Below are 23088 nucleotides of genomic sequence, written 5' to 3' on the forward strand. Positions count from 1 at the left end.
ACGAGTCTGGACTTAAACGTAAACTTTAGTAAATCATTCATCATGGAATGTGGCCCCAAGTAGACTAAAACACAAACATTTGTGGTGAAAGAAAAGTTCATTGATAAGGTACCCAATTTTACATACCTGGGGAACGTTTTTAATAACAAATTATACTGGGACCAATTGTTTGTAGCTAGGGCCCAACATACTAGTAGAATTGTAGAGCGGCTGTTCCGTTTCGCGTCCAAATTGGCACATAAGCCAGTGACAGAAATGTTGATTTTATGTAAATCAAAATGCCTCTCGATTGCAACATATGGGGCAGGAGTAGGGGGTCACCAAAAAAGCAGCCAGATACAAATTTTAGAAGATAAATTCCTGAAAAGATTACTGATGATCCCCATTAGCTCTTCTACAAAATGTTGTCACTCTGAAGTGGGTTTAGACTATGTCAGAGATAGAATAAATATTGCCCCATTGATTTTATGGGGAAAGGTATGGACTTCGGAGGATTTAATATTCTCAAGGGCGATCATTAGAGACTGCATGAACTTGGAAAAGGCCATGTCTATTCCCTGGCTTTGTTATGTCAAGAACACTTTCCATAGGATCGGCTTTGGACACTACTACGATAATCCTGATGGTATTCAATCTAATATGAAATCAATCATAAAAAATGCATATTATGATGAAATAAGTACCGCAGACTGGGAAAATGATGCTGTTAATGATGGGTCGCTACTCCATCAGAAATTTTATTTGTCTTTTACTATTCATACACAAGCTCGTTTCCTTCTGACTAGGCTTCGTCTTTGCACTTTCTAGTGGCTTTCCCTAAACAGGCGAGTTAATGTGAGAGACTGACTCCCTGTCCTTGTAATAACTTAGCCCATTAATTTACTATGCACTTTATGCTGTTTGCCACACTTTATAGAGATATTAGGGCACGTTTTCTTAAGCCTCTTTTAAAGGAAATTCGCCCCTGTTCGTATCAAGAAGGTTTTAAATATTTGCGATCTTTGTCCACTACTGAAATGTGTAGTGCCGTGCTCAACTTCATTAGAACTGCGCTGTAAATTAGGAAAAGGTATGAATAGTCAATGGAAAATTGACTGGATGGAATGTCGTTTTTTTTAACAAAAAAAGTTTTTGAAAAATTCAGTATTTTTACATGAATTCACCCCAATTTCTGTTTAGTAGGTTTTAAAAATGTTTTATGTATGTATGGAACACTTTTATGATTCCTGTGTGAATCGAATAAAGTCATTTGAACTGAACTGAACTACCTGATCATTCCCTGAACAGCGCTTTGCTGCAGCCTGCATATGGTGTGACTCTGGTATTACAGGGGGTGTGTCAGTCACCTATGATTTGTGTTTGTCATAGTTAGATGGCTCGGAGGCATCAACCTGTGGAAATTAGAAGCTTTCTTTACACACTGATATCACTTAGAGTGACCTGCAGGCCCAGGATACAGTCTCACTCAGCCTTTCATCCTTCGCAGGCTCTCAGACTGAGTACATTGGGTCTGCTAGAATTAACACTTCATTCAACCTCAGAGGTACTTCAGCATTGGCGTGTGGCGAGATAGGAGAGGTTCATATAATGCACAAGATTCACCATCAGTGTAACAAGCTGCTGAGAGAGATTTGTGGTAGTTGTTTTGACCCTGTCGGCAAATTAGGGTGATATAATGGCACAACAGGTTTATTTGTTTTAAAAAGATGGAGATTAAAAATAAGCACAGCTTCTGCTTCATACAGTAAGACAGTAGAATTGAAGGTAACATTAAAAAGAACCATTGGCAAAGTCAATAGTTCTATCTTTTACAAGCTTGTAAGGTTTTTCAAACATTTCTGCACGCATGCATACCCATTAGAAATTAGAACAAAAAATAGTAAACATAAATAAGAGACATGAAAGGCAAGCTTGTTCCACCAGTCCTGGGCTGCTCCATTTCCCCATGCTAAATGCAGTGGTGAGCAAAACCAAAATGTGAATTCCAATTTAACAGACCATTGGATGATAAAGACCTCTTATATGTAACATGAGGCTGGCAAGACAGCTAAAGCTGTTTGTAGGTTAGACCTAAACAAAGCGCCGCCAAGGCTGTGGCAACTGCTTGGAAGCACCAATAGTTACTTTTAGCCTAAATCACTCCTATCTGAGGGCTGTCCCGCCATGCAACTCTAGGAGAGTTTTCCATGTAAGAGTGTATACAGACATAGGAGAAGGCACCAGACACTATTTTAATAGACAATATCCACATACAGGTAGCCCCACTCATAAGCCCTAATGAAGACCCATGTAAAAGGTTCCGAGTGACCACATACTTTCTGGGTCGAGACATCAACAACTTACCCCTTGGCCTCCTGGACTGTTTCTTTATCCTTTCAGAGGACCAAGATTGAGTGGAACTTTACCTCTATCAAAAGGATATTGACTAGGACATTTAATCCCAGCTCGGACAGGCCCTCTGCAGTTGCTTGTATGCACTGCAACTCGCATTTCATTTTATATTTGTAAATATTGCTCACTTGTCACATTGCACGAGCACTTCTTTTGTTCTTTTTTCACCCAATGGGGCAACCGCTATCATGCTTTAAATTATGTGTATAACTATACAAATTTCAAATATATACAATATTTTGCAAAGTTTGGCTTTAGTGTTGTATTTCTTTTTCTCCCCAGATAATTAATGTCTCACTTGTGTTTTTCAAGTAAAATTTGTTTCCTAATTCAAATTGTTGTCCCGTCTGGACCATTCTGTTGTTTTTCACTAAACTGTACCCAGGACTTGCGGTCTTCTGGGTTTCCCCATTGTTTTGTAACAGTACTTTTAGCATAGGGACATGTAAGGGTACCTGGGTGGAATGACTGTACCTCAAGTGAACAGTGTATATGCCTGACTGTTAATACAGCTCTATAACTTTACTCAAATTTGCAACGAGGCATGTATGTTAAATTGTAAACATTACTTGATTAATGGATACTAGAATGCTTGGTTTTGAGCAGATGCTTATCACTGTACAATAAATCTTTTTTTTAATTTTTATCACGAAAAGCAACTATTTCCTATGGAACACATGAATACCTTGTCAATAGTGGAGACTTATTTGATACCCTACAGGTAACTGGTGCCCCCTGTTTTAGAGAAATGGAGAGCCTTCTTTGATGTAGAATTCTGTAGTTGACCGTATAAAGATTGGTCTACATTGTAAGACAACAGATCTAGTAATCTCATATTTGGGGCATTTTATGTATTATCTCAGTTTGATACAGAATAGATCTTTAGTACACCATTTATGTTGTACTTTCATTAAAAAAAGGCGGATTTCGTATAGAGCATAGGTCTAGTGCATAACAGATTTTGTACATTATTTATTCATTTCCTTGTCCAACACATTTCAAGTTTAACTCTGCTTTATAGGGGACAGAGCTGTATGGCAATGCCATTCTGACATTGTGAACAGAAGGTAGTGCTTATTAAACAAAAGCAAGTGCAGGACTTTCTTCAGCAGGTAAAACTCCTCCTTCTTGCCACTTTCCAGCTTCTGAAATGTTGGAATATTCGGCACACGTAGGTGGAGTGCATTTCTGCATGTTTGTGTTTACATGTGAAAGCTTACATGTGGGAAGAGAATGCGGCGTAATAGCACCAGCTGCGAACTTTGGAACTAGGGAGCAAGGTTCGAGTCTTGGCGACTTAACATTCTACGATTCTGGGCAAATCAAAAAGAACTCCATGTGCCTAAAAAATGAAAATTAAAAAGTAGTTCCAGGAGAGCAGGTCCATGCCAGATTTACACGACAGTAACATAAGATAAATCAGCACACAATGAACCTAAATGAAACCATTCATATCCAAGTAACTGACTAACATATCCACCACTCAAATTACTTTCATATTTCAGTAGACTAATTCAACACTAACCCTTTTTGGTTTCCGAAGTAGCGTGCCGCTCGCCCGAAAAAAGCGCTTTGACCCCTCGTCAGGGGTAGTAAGCGCTATATAAATGCAATTACAATACCATACAATACATGGCAGTGGTTATCCTGAAAATCTGAGGTGGGCCCAACACTTCTGGATCTGTGCTGTACACATTGCAAATGGACGAACCTCAAGAAACAATGTTAATATATTTGTACTGCGATTTTTAAAGCACAAAGAAATATTTCAATTAGTGGTGTGATGTATAAATTATTTGTTGATATAACTCATTATTGCTGTTGCCGTTGTTTGTTAGCTGGTGACGTAGTCTGGTAAATAACTTGGCGTGATCTGCACAGGCTGCATATTAAGACAGATGCTCAGAAGTCAACGACCCTCATTTTGAGGGTTAGACCCAGACCACCATATAGAGATAATGCGAAATGTGCTTCTAGGGCCCCCCACGCACACAGCCACATTCCAGCGGAAGTTGGTGTTTAAACCTAATTTGACGTCAAGTAGCCCGGGTCGGTGACGCCTGTTTAAAAAGCTGGTATTTCTCGAAATGAATAGAAGGCAAAGACGGGGAGGGGGCTAGGGTTGGGCGGATGAGGGGTTGGGGGGAGAGCCCTGATGAGATTTTACGCCCCCCCCCCCCCCTTCTTTTTCACTACCCAAGGAAGGAAGCGCCTGATGGCGTGTACTTGAGACTTTTCATCAGGGCGCGAGAAGAATGCGAAGCCTCCTGAATAGAGTGTCTGATAGGCGTGTGTGTTTGTGTGAATAAGGGCGGGGACTGTGAGTGCTGCCCCCCACCCCCCCCCACACACACAATTCATGTTTTTTCGGTAGTGTCTGCAGACTCAGAATACCACAGCCGGTTTAAGTAGCTCATTTGATGATGGTTTTGCTTTTTAGCATTCTGGAACTTTTATATTTAGAAAAGCACAACTTACATGGACACTAGAAGGCAAACACACAAAGGCAGCAGGCCATGTTTACACCTGACACCGCTCAACTTTGCATCTGTGCCATAACTGCTCTTTTGAGGAGAACGGTAATTTAGGTTGTCGATACTTTTAGTTGTGTAGCGCACATTGAAAGATCATTCTCCTCTAGGCACTTTTAGAGGTATTAGGGTTGTAATTTCATCGTATAAATGGCACTGAGGAGAGTCCAGGGGCCTTCCGTCCGCCACTGTCATGTGCCAGCTGCTTGCGTGGTCCATCAGCATGCATAAACCGTGCCAAGGTGGGTGAGAGGAACATGATCTCCATGCTCATTCAAGCATCAGCCTCTCTGCTGAGACTCTCAACAACAACGCGATGCCGCTTTTGGGGGAAACCGAATGAGAGTTAAAATACGCAAAGTTGGGAAGACTCGAGGGGCATCGGGAACAGCAAGAGTACTGTAAAGTGGGAAGAAGCATTTAAGGACACAGTAAAACCAAAATGTGACCAGTCTCTCTGAGATACAAAAGAACACAATGTAAAAGATTGATACGAAGTATGCACTGAAAAGATGAAGGATGCTTCAGCTTGCACTATTTTAGTTTAAATTATATGCAGTGTGATATAAATTAACCAATAATATGCGGTTAAAAAAGTTCAGATATATTGTCAGTTGGGTTGGAGGGATTAAAGAAGGAATTGTATTTGAGTCTGGCCTGCTCCAGCAGCAGATAGACTAAGATTCGAATGTTAACTCCGCAATGGGGGGTTCTGCTCTGGCAGTTAAGGGACTGAGATCTGAATTTGGACTGCCCAATAAGTACCTGCGCTCTTGCAGTGAAAGGACTGAGATTTGAATCTGTGCTGACCAATGATAGCTTCTGCCTTGTAGTTGAAGGGCTGGGATTTGATTCTGGGCTGGCCAATGATAGCTTCTGCCTTGTAGTTGAAGGGCTGGGATTTGAATCTGGGCTGGCCAATGATAGCTTCTACCCTGTAGATGAAGGGCTGAGATTTGATTCTGGGCTGGCCAATGATAGCTTCTGCCTTGTAGTTGAAGGGCTGGGATTTGAATCTGTGCTGGCCAATGAGAGCTTCTGCTCTGTAGTTGAAGGGCTGAGATTTGATTCTGGGCTGGCCAATGATAGCTTCTGCCTTGTAGTTGAAGGGCTGGGATTTGATTCTGGGCTGGCCAATGATAGCTTCTGCCTTGTAGTTGAAGGGCTGGGATTTGATTCTGGGCTGGCCAATGATAACTTCTGCCTTGTAGTTGAAGGGCTGGGATTTGAATCTGGGCTGGCCAATGATAGCTTCTACCCTGTAGATGAAGGGCTGAGATTTGATTCTGGGCTGGCCAATGATAGCTTCTGCCTTGTAGTTGAAGGGCTGGGGTTTGAATCTGTGCTGGCCAATGATAGCTTCTACCCTGTAGATGAAGGGCTGAGATTTGATTCTGGGCTGGCCAATGATAGCTTCTGCCTTGTAGTTGAAGGGCTGGGATTTGAATCTGGGCTGGCCAATGATAGCTTCTACCCTGTAGACGAAGGGCTGAGATTTGATTCTGGGCTGGCCAATGATAGCTTCTGCCTTGTAGTTGAAGGGCTGGGATTTGAATCTGGGCTGGCCAATGATAGCTTCTACCCTGTAGATGAAGGGCTGAGATTTGATTCTGGGCTGGCCAATGATAGCTTCTGCCTTGTAGTTGAAGGGCTGGGATTTGAATCTGGGCTGGCCAATGAGAGCTTCTGCTCTGTAGTTGAAGGGCTGAGATTTGATTCTGGGCTGGCCAATGATAGCTTCTGCCTTGTAGTTGAAGGGCTGGGATTTGGTTCTGGGCTGGCCAATGATAGCGTCTGCCTTGTAGTTGAAGGGCTGGGATTTGAATCTGGGCTGGCCAATGATAGCTTCTACCCTGTAGATGAAGGGCTGAGATTTGATTCTGGACTGGCCAATGACAGCTTCTGCCTTGTAGTTGAAGGGCTGGGATTTGAATCTGGGCTGGCCAATGATAGCTTCTACCCTGTAGATGAAGGACTGAGATTTGATTCTGGGCTGGCCAATGACAGCTTCTGCCTTGTAGTTGAGGGCTGGGATTTGAATTTGTGCTGGTCAATGACAGCTTCAGCCCTGTAGTTGAAGGGCTAGGATTTGAATCTGGGCTGGCCAATTACTACTTCAGCCCTGTAGTTGAAGGGCTGGGATTTGAATTTGTGCTGGCCAATGTGAGCTTCTGCCCTGTAGATAAAAGGCTGAGATTTGAATCTGGGCTGGCCAATGAGGGCTTCGATTCCCGCACTTGAAAGACATAGGCCCAGATTTACTAAATCTTTGCACTGGCTCAGAGCAACACAAAGCAGCATGATATGTACCACCTTGTGAAAAAGGTGATATGTGATGGAAAGGAGACCTTTACTCAGCACAAATAGAGCTTTGCGCCACTTGCATCAAGTGGGCATTACAGGGCGGATCAGTGCAAACACTACTTTTTACTTGAAGTCTGATCTTCTAATCTAGCCACACTTAAGGCAGGGGTAAACAAGGTCAAACGTGTAAAAAAAAAATGACACAGCAGGTGTGCGGCAGTGCACAGCACCCATCCAATGCGTGTGATCCTTATGAGTTTGTCTAGTTATAGGAATTTGTACTCGAAGGGTATGCTTCGAGTACAGATCCTATGGTAAATGTGCATACTTACTTCTACACCATGTTGTGAAGCTGTGCCGCAAGGCAGCCTTTTTATAGCGCCAGCCTAAATGATGACAGGTTCAGCAGGCTAATCATACCAAATATGACTCTGCACTGTGTTTCCTATTGTACAACTCAGCACAGCAAATTTGGTTGCTACAAAAAAGTATTACATCTGGAATGTAGGTTTGAATGAGGGCATCTGCAGCATTAGGAGTTTCATCATCTCTGTGAAGCAAATATGGAGCCAGTTGGTGAATGGTGGGCTCAAGACTCACCTACGGGAGGCTGGAGCACACATTAAAATTCACAGGCCACGTTTTGGAAGCTGCCAAAAGCCATGCCCTGTCTCCATGGTCACGTGGTTGGCTTTGCCAATTCTCAGGAGGACATCAGGCAGACAGCTAAATGCCAGCAGGTGAAGGCAATGCCCTGTGCTGAGTGCTGATTGGCTGAATGCCATACCCTATGTGTGCTACTTGAAGATTTGCCCTATCATTCTGTAAGAGTTAGGCACAGAAAATGGCCAGATACCATTCCATGTTGCATCACTATACGTGTGCCTCCTGGCATGTATGTAGTCATCATAGGGAATGGCTGAAAGCTATGGTGCCTAAGTGTGACATACCATCTCTCTGTACCTAATATCTAAAAATCTGAAGGTCTGTCTAAAAGCACATGGTAAGAGATTACTCAGTGTTTTCTTTGTTTGCCTTTTTTGTCTCAATTGATCAATTTCATGAATATTTCAGGTTGTTGTGGCAGACTGGCTTTTGTTTGTAGCAGAGGAGTGCCCCAACTCCCCCTATAATGGGAATGACCAGGTTCCAGTAAAACACTGGCAAAGGGAGTCTCGGTTGGGCCACTTGGGGCTCGATTACATACAGGGTGTACTCTCCCTGTTTGCGCCACAGCGCACCTACAAACAGGTGCGCAGACAGGAACCATTTTGTGGTGCACTGTCAGCGTGCCTTCTGACAGCTTCTTTGTGCCTGCACCCACGTTCACAATACTCTAGGGGCGCCGGGATAAAGAGATTCCCTTATTTGCAAGGGGCCACACTCCCCCAGGCAAATGAGGGAACACCCTCTTGAGATAGTGCTGGCACTACATTTGTGTAAACATACAAAAAGGCCAGAGGAGATTTATCGACCAGCAGGAGGGGTGACTCCCCTCTAATGTAATGTAGCAGCACTAACCGAGCCACCCTGGGTCAAAGAAAAAAGGAGCGGAGTGTGGGGAGAAGCCATGCTTTCAGTGGGATGAAAAAACCCAGGGATCACTCAAGGTGGCGTGGCCTATGTAATTAAGGGCATGGCTTAAAAACATATAAGCTAAAAATCTCTACTTCGCATGGTGTGCGGCCCGACTTGTATTTTGCTGTTTCTGTCATTGAATCCAGTTATGATACAAGTAACATCATACCTCCAACAAGTCAGGACTATTGGCTTTGTCAATGGTTGTTAGTGGCATGAGATAAATAAGCAGCAACTATGTCTTGTATATAATATTAAAAAAGCTTCCATTTAAAGCCCTGGAGACACCACGACAATGTTGCTGCTCCTGAGTTTCAAAAAGAGAAGGGGAAATTCAGAGAGAAAATGACTCTCTTTGAAGGATTTCCCTTCCCCTACAACGCTCACCTGGCATGGCGCCATGCCATGACTTCTCCACTAGTGAGAAGTGAGCAGTGTAAGCACGCGCACATGGATGTGCCTGCTGTCACTGCAGTCTGGTAAAAAATGGACCGCCTGTGTCAGGGCACAAAACAGAGCCCGATAGAGACCCGTTTCTAGGCCCCCTTTGAAAAAGTGCTGGTGCTCAGCACTGGTGAGACCCGACCCACTTGAAGCCCTGGCACCAGCGCTATCCGTATTACAGAAGGTACGGCACAAGACTCTGCGGCTCCTTCTGTAATACAAAAGTGTCCCAGGGGCGCACAAAGAGGATGCAAACGCCCATTGCGTTCCTTGTACACCTTGTTAATACAGCACCTGGTGTAGGAATAGGGATGGATCTGCAGGAAAATGTCTTTACTGGATTCTACAGTATAGCAAGACTGATCACTGCAGGAAAAGGTTCTTTTTCAGTAATCCAGTTGGTGATCTGCATAGAGATTGTACAATTTTTTAAAGACATATATACTTATATTTCACTAGATGAACTAAATAAAAGGTGGAGGAGCAGTGAAATTTGACGACTTTCGAATGACTTGTGCACATTTATAGGTCTCACCTGAGCCAGCACATGTGTTGCCCTGGCGAGACATTTAGTAAGTGGGCTTTAAAAACCCGACCACACGCTTTTTGTGTGGCCTAAGCCGTGCGGTTACGCGCACAGTTACGAGCACAGGCACCATCTGGCTTTCCTCTCTTTTGTCATGGCTCATTAAGCACATCGCTCGCAGGGCACCCTTACACCCGCGGGACGCTGCAGCTGCTTTCACTTTTGCCGCCGCGTGAGCGTGCGCACCACTTGCGTGCTTTTTTATTTCCTTTTAGCGCGCACGCACACACAACTCCTGGGCTTGTTGCCCTTAGACCTTTGTTCCTTTTCCTTCCCTCAGTTGCTCCCTTGTTTATCACTGAGATTTAAATGCTGTGTGTAGAACATGTACAGCGTGGCCCCGAGGATACAAATGTGTGCACGCTCTTTTTGGGTTAAAAGGAGCAACTGTGATTCTGCTCACACTGCACAACTAAGAGTCACAAATGAGGTCCTCGACCTTTTGTCGGGGTTATTCTCTCATTCCCACCGCAGGCTGTCTGGAAAAACCACTTTACACCAAGAAACAGCACGGAGAACAGTGCCGTAGATCATGCCTTGTCGTGCAGAATACGCTTGACACCAAAGATTGAAGAATTTACATCTTTCTGGAATTCTTACCCATCGTTTGCATGTTTACCCACTTTCCCCTTCAGAAATACATCAGTACTTAAGTTCTGTACTTCCCGCAACAGCGGGTTTTTAAACACAAATCCCATAACACAGTTCTGTGTAATAGGCGCCTCCCAGTGCCAAGCTTGTTTGATGTGTGCACCACTTCCTTTTGTGGCACCGGGTGGTGCTTTCTGATGCCCACGGCCCCTCTGCCCCCGCACCGAGGCTCTTGAGAGACCTCCCTGGTAGAGATTTCAGCTCCACTTTGCGCTCACCCTCCCCAAATTTGCATCGTGAGGGAGTCTTCTCTGCTCTGAAAATCAAACATTGCCTGATCAAAGGTGATGCAAAAGCCCTACAGACCCGCAAAAAAAGGGGCGTGACGGCTCCGGGATCTTTCGGCAGTTTCTATATCACAAACCTGGCCCAAGGGCATCTTAGCGCTTTACAACTGAAGCAGACTATGTTACACACGTTTATTTTTTGTTTTTAAGCACAGAAATATTTTACTATTGCCCAGAATCACAGGATGTTGAGCAGCGGCCACCATTTGAGCCTAGGGGTCATTGTCGACAGTGCTAGCCACAACGCCACTCCTCCTGCCAGAGTTTAAAGCGGCCATTCACCCTGTTAATCCATACTTGACATGAAGAGAAAACAAGCATTGGCATAGCCAATAGGTCTCGCCTTTGGGACCTTATAAGTGTTTAGCCATGCAACACTTGATGTTGTTGCACCATGGATATTCTGCTGGATAACTAAACACTTATAAGGTCCCAAAGGCGAGACCTATTGGCTTTGCCAATGCTTGTCTTAAGGCTAGGGTAGGGCATATTGCTGTACATTTACGACAAAAAGTTTGGCAAACCATTGGAAGAACAATCACAGTTGACACCCTTTAAATGCCAGACAGGGAAGAGAAGCTCTAGCTCTCATCAGTATCTGTGTTAGACATAGACATCCAACCCTTAGGTGAGCAAACTAGATGCACAGACCTGACCATCCACCAAGATGCTGACTGTCGACGCCTGCAACCACACTGATATCTGGACATCTATCCACACACAGGATTTGCTGCCATCTAGAACTGACCTCCTCACTGCTAGCATGTACGCCCTCAGTTGCAGTAGACACATTCCTCTACTTCTGCTCATCCCTACTTACTCTAAGGGATGTATTCAAGTTCCAACAGATGGTTGTCCCTAGGTTGTACCATCCTTTACTCACTGAGGATTTCATTGCCTACACCATCGTCGACTCCCGGATATTTTCAGATCCAGATATTTTATAAAGATCTTCCCTGTCATCCGCTCGGCCAGCCTCTATCCTCGACCCAAACAAAACTGACTTTAGACAGCTCATCCTTCTGCCCCAGCCTGAAGATCTGGAGTCCGTTCCACACTCACGGTTAAGAGATGCTGATGACTCCCTCTCGGTTCTATGGTGGTTGTGCTTTTCAGACTCTACATAACGGTAGTTATACTTTTAATGATTGCTTCCTAGATACTTTGTTAGTCTGTGGTGCTTAGCTGCACAGTGCTCTGATAACCTAATGGATCTGATTGTCGAGATATGAAACTGAAGAAATAAATGAATACATGTGATAAACTTCCAATAGGAAACACATAAGACTCACTTTCAGGTGTGTAGGTGAACTGGCCTTTAAACAAAACAAAATTCACAATAGGAGAGTCCTTCTAAAATAGCTGGAGGACTGGGTCTGAATGAGCCAAATCAGTCCGTTCTGCTGGAGGAGTAGAGGTGTTGATGACACCTCTGATAAAACCAGTGGGCGAAAGCATCCATGAAGGAACAGCAACCACTCTAGCAGTGCTGACATTAAAGCCAACCGCGGCCAGGCTGCTAGGAAACAATGAATGCATTTGAAAAGAAGTCTAGGCAGCCTGATCCAGCCCTGGTCTGGATGTGTGCATGTATTGGATCTGCAAATTCTCAGCGAGAAAGGTGAAAACTCAGCAGAGCCCCAGTTCATGTAGTCCGCTCAGAGAGGCAGGCAAAGGACAGGATAAATGACGTCATCCCTCTGAGTTACTGGAACAACAAAAATGACTGCCAATTTCTGATTTGCAGTGCATATTGATCTGCTTAATTAAACAACCAGTCTGCTTTCATGAAACACGGGTGTGATAAGCATTTATACATGTATGTAAAAGGCTGTGTCGATTTGGCGTGACGAACAACCACATTATCATTGAGCACTTTACTACACACATACGCAGCAGTGCTGTTGTTTTCCTGCTAAGGGTTCCAGGGGCCGTATTACAATAAGTGCCCAGGGGGCGCAAAGGGCATTTGTGCCCGCTTTGCGCACCACTTTGTTATTATAGTAGGAGACGCAGACGCTTGTGCGTCACCTTCTATAATACTGATACCACTGGCGCACTTGTAGCGCCAGCGCTATCTTCAGAGGGTATTCCCGCATTTGCATAGGGGCGTGCCTTATGCAAATGAGGCAATTCCTTTGACTCTGTGCCCACGCCGTATTACAGAAGCGGGCGCAGTGTCAAAGAAGCCCTCAGGAGGCACACTTACAGTTCACCATTTAAAAGGTGGCGCACTCTCAGTGCGCTTCCTGAGAGCAGCCCTCTGCAGGGGGTAAAGGGTGTCCCATGGACCCCCCAGACATCCCCTTACAGGCGGGTGCATGCAAGGGGATCTCTATTACCCTGTAAAAGGGCAGGTGGGTGCCCCCTGCACTCTGAAAACACGGAGCAGCTCCCCTGAGGGCAGCGCATACATCATAATAGGGCGCATTGTGATTGTTTGCGCCCGGCGCACCTTTTAAAAGGTGCGCTGGGTGCAAACAATCGCAGTGCATAATACGGCCAGGTGTTCTGGTCAGAGCATGCAGAGCCCATCTGCAAGTGTTTCCAGGTACCCTGGGCCACGAGGAGAGGGTGTTTACACTGGATTGATCACTGCACTTTTGCTTATCCTTCTCCTGTTTCAGGAGATGCAGAAGTACATTTGTTTTCCCCGCCACCCCCAAAGAAATAATATTGTCTTCTGTTTCATCTTGCCTTCTCAGGTCCACACCTTCCGGGCTCCACACTGGTGCAAGTGCTGTGCCAACATCATCTGGGGAAAGATGGCTCAGGGACAGAAGTGTGCAGGTGAGTCCAATGCGAGGGCAAAGGCCATGCGTTCGTTCTCCACGCCAACTCTACTCTGACCCGAGAAGCAGGACACGACTTCCCATCCTCTGCCCTGTCCAACTCGACCTCTCCCCTAACAGATACCGCACTACATCCCCTTCATGACGTGTCCGAGATGCCCTGCACCCGTCCTTCGTCCATTGCTACCCTCAAACGGAATTGATTACATCATTTCCTCTCCACAGCCTGGGAGTTCTTGCATTCCACCCACCCGCCCCACATTCCACTTCCAGACTCAACTGAAAAGAGCAGCTCTACTTCCCGTTCCAGCACTGCGGCCAGAGGCCTCCATGCCTCCCAATCTGACTGCCATACCCCCAGGGGGAAGGGGGCCTGGTGATTGCTACTGTACACCACGCCTGTGTTAATGCAGAGGGCCTCATTCACAAATGTAAACGTACACTTTGGTGTAAATTTACGATTGTCGTGTTGTACATAAGCACAGGAGTCAGGTATGGTGTGTTATGCCTCTTTATTATATGCCTGTACAGCGCTCTTGTTCCCACGTCCTCATTGCTTGCTATTCACACAGGTATTTGACTAGTGGTATTTTCACGTCTGTGGAGTCATCGCATAAAAAGATAGAGCTGCCCTATCTTTTTATGCGTGTGGAGTCAGCAGTCATAAAGATACTACTAGTAAAATGCCTTTGTCAATAGCAAACAATGGTAAACATTCACAAAAGTGTAAGTTTCCTTTTTCCAACTCAGGCCCAGAGTGTGTCATGTGTTGTCACTGAGTTAAGGTTCTGCTTTTGAAGTCCTATCCTCACCTGTGGCAGTTAACACAAAATGGCTGCAGGTGGGCCTCTTGCTGGAAGTAGGGTCGTTGTACTCCTTCTATACTGACTGTGCGGTGCTAGAACGCGAGACCCCCCTCTGGTGGTCCCGCTAGATCTCGCAGTTCCAGGTACCGAGTTCCTCATGTCGGGTTAAAGGTCAATGGGTGCATCTCAGCTGAGATGGTCTTGCATGGGAGGCCACGCCACGCCCCGCTTCCCATTCCATCAGTACCCCCAGCAGAGACATAGCATCATTTCCCATTCCATCACCACCTCCCTGCTCAGACCCCCTCCTCCTCTCCGTCCCCCCTTCTGCACTCAGCGAATTATTAGGTGACCTCATAGCCTATTCCTGTAACTCGTTTATGCCGCATCCTAGCACCTGAGCCCAGGGCTCCCGCGGGAGATCCACTCTGTTGAAACAGCTAAGTAGGGCGATTGAAATTCCCATCACAACAACTGCTCGGGGGAAAGAGCAGCTGCCCCCACACTGGCGTCTGCAGACGAGGAACAGGAAGTGATAGCTGCTCTTCGACATCCATCGCCTGTGGCCGCAGCTACGGTCTTCTGGGAGCTTAGGATCTGGCGCTCAGTGCCATAGCTCGTAGCAGGCCTCAGCAGTGGCGCCAGCAAAGGGGGATTTTTTTTCTCAGTGGCAGGGTCCTTCCTTAGGGACACTGGTTAATTCAAATGTAATAAAGGCATCTTCAGCCACAAGAAAAGCTTGTTTTTAAGATATTGCTGTACATCACACATTGCTACAATATTATTTATGTGTTTTGTTGTTGTCATAATAATCATATCCGCTACAACAAATCGTAAAAATAATAGCAACAAGAATTGCTATGGAAAAAATAGCAGCTTGGTTCGTGTTATGATGTGAGGTGATAGCTGGTTCTGTGACTGTTGCCATGGTGCCCAGGAGATCGATGATGCATGGGAATCCTGGGAACCGGCTGTGGTACAGTTGGACCAAAGCAGGAAAGGGCGCTTCACTTATGTAGCTGGTCACGAATAAACCAGACATTATCATGGAGTGGTCTCATGTAATTTACTTCACTTTGGTTCACCATTAATGGCACACAAGTCTTGCACAAAATGATAAGTTTCTTTTTCCTGGAGCATGTACCAAGTACTGATTGATTTCTTGATTAGTGTTCTTCTGCTCTGCTTGCACTCGGATTGTGATACTTTTTTGTGTGTGTATTTTTTGTTAGTAAGTTTTATGTTCTTTTTACATGGTTCAATGCTACTGTAGCTTGTTTTTTAGCTGCTTTTATGAACCCTCGTTTATGCTTTATTGACTTGGGCCCACCGCTTCCCTCGCTCATTGATAGCTTTCCAGATTTTCACAACTTCACTTTCCAGTAAGCTGCTTTTCTCCGTCTAGCCTTGTCCGAGCCATATAACAACACAATTTATTACATTTTAATAACGTTACATGTTTTCAGCATTCGTGTGCTTGCTTATGACTCATCCTCATTTTGATCTCATTCCATGTAATGTTGCCTTCCATCACAATTTGGGAAAGTCAATGTATGTTACATGTTTTAAAATTGTACCAGCTGGTGACATTGGTGCTTGCCTAAATGCACGTGTATGCAGTTCATACATTGTACACCTCAATAACCCACCATACCATACCATACTCATACCATAATTCGGCCTGAACTGAGCTTGCGGAGTTTTATGCAGTGGAATTCCATGGAGTTGCTGAAAAATTCCATCGAATTCCACGAAGTTCCGCAGGGGGTCGGAATATTGTTCGGCCGACAGTCACCCCTAATTACAATCATGATTCAGGCGTAATGATGTGAAAATGCCTTCATAGAGCGCCACAAAGCGTCCAAATTGTTACACGTATAAATGCTCCTTCTCTTGCTCTCATTACATTATAGCGCCTAGCATGTTTTTTTCTTTTAAACATTCAGGGCGAGGCGATGTTGTATTTCCTCCATCCTGCCTGCTTCTCTGGTTTTGTGGTAACACATCACTGCCTTGCACTATACAGGTCCCTGGGGCCAACCGCTACCACAATGAAAATATCAAAATCATTTTGCGAAGGTTTTTTAATCCTTGGTGCCAGAAGGCGCGTTAATTAGGAGGCTGGCGGCCTTTGCGGCGCTGCAATCAGGGCTTTGTTAAAGAAGCCATGTACATTTCTGGAGGGCTGGCGAAAAAATAGGAACTACCACTTTCCTATAAACAAACAGCAATCATCTTATCGTGGGCAGATGGCTACATCGTTGGTGAACTTTGCACAAACCCAGCAACCCTGTTACAGCGCCATGCACGCCCACCTTCCACTACGCACACCACCTGCAGCAGCTGGAACACCATCTATGACAAGGCCATTGTGTGGCGGGGTGGCCAGAGCAGGCACTTAAGGTCAGGTGGCAGTCCAGAGATCCATGGCGACCCAACCACAGTAAAAGAAAAGCGGGTGAGGGCAACCACTTCCAAGCGAGCCTATGCAGAAAGAGGGACCGAGAGGAGACCAGGTTGAGGACAAGCTCACCCTGGCACAGGCAGGGAGGCAGGCTCAATAGTGGAAAGTCAGGTGCAAGTTGGTGGGCAAAAGCAAACGGAGGTCTGCTTCAGTCCCTTGAAAATTGTAAAAGGGACCTAATAGACAGGCTATCCCTGGAACAAGCAGACCGGAGCTTGGTTTGACCAAAGGGAAACCGGGTGCCCATGCTGAATTGTCTCATCCAGCTTTCTGTCGTGCAGAAGGAACCCATGATTTCAGGAAAAATGTTGCCCAGGTTTTATGACCTGCTGCAGAGCAGTGTCTGGCGGGGCTGTCAGGGGCTGTTTAACAGGTCTGGGGCCACACGTCTGCATCGAAAGCAACAGTACTCCCCACCTCGCCCGCAGCAAGTGAGTGCTGATCAACAGGGTTGAATAGTCAAGAGGGTGGTAAGTAACTGCTGGCATCGTGCTTTTGTGTGGCACTTGTGTTTGAAGGAGACAGCTGTTGTCGGGTGAGCCGCGAGCACCGGTAAACTCCAGCACATGGTGTATGCAAAGTTTTTGCCAAACTCCGTGCTCAGCGGAGCGCGGAGTGACAAAACTCTGTGAACTCCGCTGGCGGAGCGGAGTTCACCGCCCACCCCTAACCATAATACACTATACCTTAACAGACCATGACATACTACACCATACCATAGTAAACAACAACATACCCTACCATTTTATACAATAAAAAACCATAGCATACTATGCAATAACAGGCTGTACCATACTAATCAATACAATGACATTCCATACCATACTATACAGTAACAGGCCATAACATACAAAAACAGCCAATACTATAACATATTATAAAATGACAGGCCATTCCATACCATACATTACAGTGACACTCCATACCACATTATACCATATTATACCATACTATACAATATCAGGCTATAACATAACAATAACAGCCCATAGTATACCATGCTATAAAATGACAGCCATACTGTACCATACCATACAATCTAGGTCATACCATTTGCATATCTTACTATTCAATTAAGTCACCCTCACCTCATTTGACCCCCTTGAACACTCAAGTTACCCTCACTTCCCTTTACTTCTATTCACCCTGAACCCTCAAGTCACCCCTGCCTTTCTTTACCTCTACCCACCGCTGAGCCCTCAAGTGACACTCACCTCCCTTTACCTCTACCCGCCCCTAAACACTCAAGTCAATCTAATCTCCCGTTACAACTACCCATCCCTGAGCCCTCCATGGAGCCCTCAAGCCAAAATCACCTTCCTTACCTATACCCACCCCAGACCCTCCAGTTACCCTTTCCTCACTTTTCTTCTACCCGCTCCTGAACCCTAAAGTCGCTCTCACCTCCACTTCTTCCCACCAGTGAGCCCTCAAGTCATCCTCAACTCCCCTTACCTCTACCCACCACTGAGCCCTCAAGTCACACTCACCTCCCTTTACCTCTACCCACCCCAGAACCCTCAAGTCAAACTCATCGCCCTTTACCTCTACCCATCCCTGAGCCCTCAAGCCACCTTCACCTTCCCCTCCCTTACCTATACCCACCCCTGAACCCTCAAGTCACCCTCACCTCAATTTATCTCTACCCACCCGAACCCTCTAGTTACCCTCACCTCACTTTTCTTCTACCCGCTACTGAGCCCTAAAGTCACTCTCACCTCCACTTATTCCCACCCCTGAGCCCTCAAGTCATCCCGACCTCCCCTTACCTCTACCTACCTCTGAACCCTCAAGTTACCCTCACCTCATTGTTCCTGTATCCACTCCTGAGCTTTAAAGTCACTCTCACCTCCACTTACTTCTACCCACCCCATTGCCCTCAAATCACCTTCACCTCCCTTTACCTCTACCCACCCTTGAACCCTAAAGTCTACTTTACCTCCCCCATCCCTAAACCCTAAGGTCCCTTTTTAGAAATAATATAAAAAGTATTTTATTAAAAAAAATACTTACCTGCGGGGTAAAGATTGAGTGGTAATGGTCATGCGTGGTAAATGCTGTTTCCCTGCAGGTAGGACACAAATATTTTGGGGGCACTGTTGGTTGTTTTTTGCCCTTCAATATGCTTCGCGGGCACCTATACCTTTTCTTCAATTTGCAACTTTTTCCCCTGCTCCCTCCTCCTACACCCTATAATTTAGGTCTCGCCTGATACAGTTCATGCACTGTACTTATGGCGTTAGAGCCTGCCCAATACTTTAAATTGGTTGGCTTTATAGTCACTCTCATTCAGGCCCGGCTTTAGCACTGTTGTTGCCCGGTGCAGCAATCATTTTTGGCACCCCCCCCCCCCCTAATGACCTCCTCCTCAGATTCCCCCATGACCACTGGGCCAAAGTGCCCCTAATCTCCCCATAAACACTCTCTCATATCAATTTTATCAGTTTTAAAGCACTGGTAAAGGCTTACTTTACTAATAAGAATATATATCTACCGAGACAAACCCTTTTCAGCTACATTAGGAATAGATCATGAAAGACAGGGGGAAAAACATAAGATCCTAACCTATTTTATGCAGTTTGCATGCAGCTCTTTGATTGCAGTTTGTGACTGTCACTGTGCTGTATTAGAGTTGTGTATTATGAACTGCAGTGACAAAAGGATCTCTGTGACAAAAGCAGTAATCCATTCAGCTATCAACATAAAATGCAGATGTGATCTGCACAGTATGAGTTATTTACAGCAGGCACATTAACCCTTAACGCTAATTTATGGAAAGTGAAAACTGCCACTAGACAAAACTCTGATCTCTCTCTAGCAGGAACACCCCCCCCCCCCCCCCCCGAGGTCCGCACCAGTCGCACTGCTCTAAAGCCGGCCTTGCTCTTATTTACTTTCTTCTCTTTGGTCTGCAAGGTCTATCTTTACTTCCTCTTCATGTATTTGCCACTACCCTGGAGCATGGCCCAAATACTGCTTCCCTTGCTCAGTGTCCTTACACTGCTCGCTGCTTTCAGAAGTACTTTTTTTCTTTTACTTGCACCTCTTTCTCCCTCCCCACTCCTGCATTGTTGCTTGCCTCTCCTTCCACTTCCTTCTTCTGTTTTGTTGCTTGTCTGGTCTGCACCTCCCCCTTTGTTGCTTGCCCCCTCCTGTCTCACCATAAAAAAACACACCCAAAAGTCACACCAGCGAGTGTCAAGATGCTACAAAGATACAAACGGCATTTCTTTCCCTGCTCTGCATGGTCTTTTTGGTTCTGTCTTTGTGAAAACCGAGAATATTCCCATACTAAGAAAATGTATCACTGCCCCTCACAGTGAGCACTGGCAATGAAAGTTAGCGTTGAAGTTCCTTCATTGGATTTAATTGATAATTAACAAAGGCAGTGGTTAAAATCCAGCCTACATGTGCAGCCTGCTGTGGTGAGATCAAAACAAAGAAGGAACTTGCGCTAACACATCGTTGCTAGTTTAAGGAGACCTATTGATATCTGTATTGTTATCTGAGAAACATTCATTTTCCCTTAACACAGCCCAAAAAGAATTTTGATTTTCAATTGGAACGTCTAAAAAGACACCATCTCTATTCTTGTTTTTTAGGTCTCGCCTGAGCCAGCGCTTTAGCGCTGCTCTGGCGAGAGTTTTAGTAAGCGGGATTTGGAAGTGCAGACTAGTGGCTTTTCAGGCCTCCAGCTACAGTGCATGTGCACCGGGCGCGCGCACCATTTGGCAGCCTGCGTGATCACTTTCGCGGCCGCTTTGATGATCTCAGTGAGCCGCGCGGCCACTGAGAACAACAAAGCGGCCGCGAAAGTGCACACCATTTGCCATCTTGCGTGCCTCTCTCCCCTTAGTGCGCACGACGTGCCCTACCCCCTCCCTTATCCCACTTCCTGCTTGTTTTTTAGGCTGAGGGCGGGCAGCTGTGCAGAGGCTGCGTTCACAGACTGGCTGGCAGGTTTATCAGGTTATCAGTTCAGAAGGCATCTGGCCTTAACCAAAAAAATGTGAAGCCTTTCACCCACTCCTCCCCTGGCTGGCGAAGCCCCCCTGTCAGTTTGTGAGGATTGCAACGTGCACAGCGGCGCAGCACGCTTCACATGCGTGCATACCTGTCTTTAAAGGAAGCGAGCGACAATCTACATCAAGCAGCCAGCCTTCATTTTACACACAGACAGCCGGCTCCTCGCTGCCTTCGGTTTCAAAACACAGGCTCGGCGTGGAGCATGGGGGAGGGGAGCTGGTGACGGCAAGCGGGCTCACTGCAGTGCACTGGGTGCAGGCTCACTTAGAGCATGTGCGATGCTGCAACAGAAACGGTCAGTTTATAAGGTCCATCTATTTACGGTATCCCACAGCATTTATTGTGAGGTTTCGCTACCAAACACACAAAAGAACATACCAAGGCACCCTATAAAAGTGGCACTTTGTCTCGCCCTTTACTAGGTAACGGAGCGATGCGCTACATGCCGAGGCCATACCCCCTGCGTGAGCGGCGCCTGTTTCCCTAGACCGGCCATGCTTCTCACATCAGCTGCGCTCTCACTACAGTCGCCCAAACCTCTCCCCTGCGTTTACTGCTGCAGATAAAAGCAAAGAGGCAGATGTGTCACGTCAGAACTGCATTAGTGCCTGGTTGTCCAGCGAACGATTACTAACCCGAGTGCCACAGACATCAAAGAACAAACAAGCATTGGCATAGCCAATAGGTCTCGCCTTTGGGATCTTATAAGTGTTTAGCCATGCAACAGTTCATGATGTTGGACCAAGGATATTGTGCTGGATAACTAAACACTTATAAGGTTCCAAAGGCGAGACCTATTGGCTATGCCAGTGCTTGTTCATGTATTGAATTCCTTTACCTATTCTACTTATTTCTGTACATCACCAGGTGTAGTAACCACCCACAATCCTTCCCAAGTCGTAACAAGGCTCATGGGGTTTCATCAGCCATTCAGATAAGCTTATTGCAGTTTGGTGAACGCCCCTGCCTCACATAAGTGCGTCCCAGTTCCTGATAAAGACTGAAGCAAATATATATATATATATATATATATATATATATATATATATCTCCTCGAGCACTCTTCCACCCCGCGATTCTGCCACCAGCCACGGGAAAAGAGCACGGACCACAATCCTTTGATACCGATAGTTTTTATTGTCCTTAGGGTTACATCCACAACACAGCAGCCATTACGTGTTTTGTCCCTGCTTGGGGACTTGATCACATAGATAAGCTTATTGCAGTTTGGTGAACGCCCCTGCCTCACATAAGTGCGTCCCAGTTCCTGATAAAGACTGAAGCAAACACACACACACATATATATATATATATATCTATATATCCACTACTTTCCGTAGTTACGTCGAGTCCGCCCGCTTCTGGTGCCGGTCCCCAACAGTACAGACACGGACCTCGGTCTTAGTGCAATTTTTTATTTACAAATCTTGCGTGCTAGTCGCCATAACGTTTCGGCTCCACCTGAGCCTTGATCACATATATATAATATAATATATGATCTCTTCCTTGAATCACTCTTTGCTTCTCATAATGCTGACATAAAAAAAACTACTGGATGGAAAAGCTTGAGCTTTCATAACCACTGGTAATTTCTTGAAGTTGCATTCCGTTCCATATCATTATTCTAGCCATTACAGAAAAGAGTCAACTAACTATATGTAGATTTCTCTCACCCCACCTCGAGACAAGCAGTGTTCCCTAACCTACTAGACTGTGACCATGTGCCATGCTTAATCTCTAAGATCCTCCTAGTTACTTTATCTTATACCATCAATATTTCTGTTTCAGATTGTGGCTTACGAGTGCACACAGAATGCATGAGGTTAACTCGGCGGGACTGCAGACCGCCGCTGACCCTCACTCAGGAGGTTTATGGGTGTGACCTCACCACTCTGGTGAAAGCCGAGGACAGAGTGCGCCCACTTGTGGTGGAGACATGCATCCATGAAATCGAAGCCAGAGGTAATGTGGTTGAGTTAAGCAAGTCCCTTGGTGGGTTTACCATAGCTTGGTCAGTAAGATTGGTGGGGGGGGGAGGAGGGGTTTCTTACTTCAACTTTTCCAACAATCATGCTGGTTAAAGTACATTATATGAGATGTGGGGTGCTTAAGGAGCAGTGGAAAGGGAGCGGAGTGTGGATTGGTAGGGGCACTAAAAACTCAATATTTTTAAAATAGCCATTTAAAAAATCTTCAAGACCGAAACGAATGTGTGTTTTTTGTCTGTG

At 45.6% G+C, this 23088-nt stretch overlaps 1 protein-coding gene across 1 annotated transcript in view; it reads left to right on the forward strand.

Annotated features, from left to right (window-relative positions):
• LOC146856551 (N-chimaerin-like) overlaps positions 1–23088 on the forward strand; it is an 80320-nt gene that overhangs the window by 21249 nt on the left and 35983 nt on the right. Inside the window, exons 2-3 of the mRNA XM_085654748.1 lie at positions 13478–13562; positions 22649–22822. Of these exons, the coding sequence (XP_085510874.1) occupies positions 13478–13562; positions 22649–22822 (259 nt within the window). The remainder of the gene's footprint in view (positions 1–13477; positions 13563–22648; positions 22823–23088) is intronic.

Source organism: Triturus cristatus, chromosome 4_1 (genome assembly GCF_964204655.1).
Source record: "Triturus cristatus chromosome 4_1, aTriCri1.1, whole genome shotgun sequence".
In the NCBI taxonomy this organism is placed as follows: domain Eukaryota; kingdom Metazoa; phylum Chordata; class Amphibia; order Caudata; family Salamandridae; genus Triturus; species Triturus cristatus.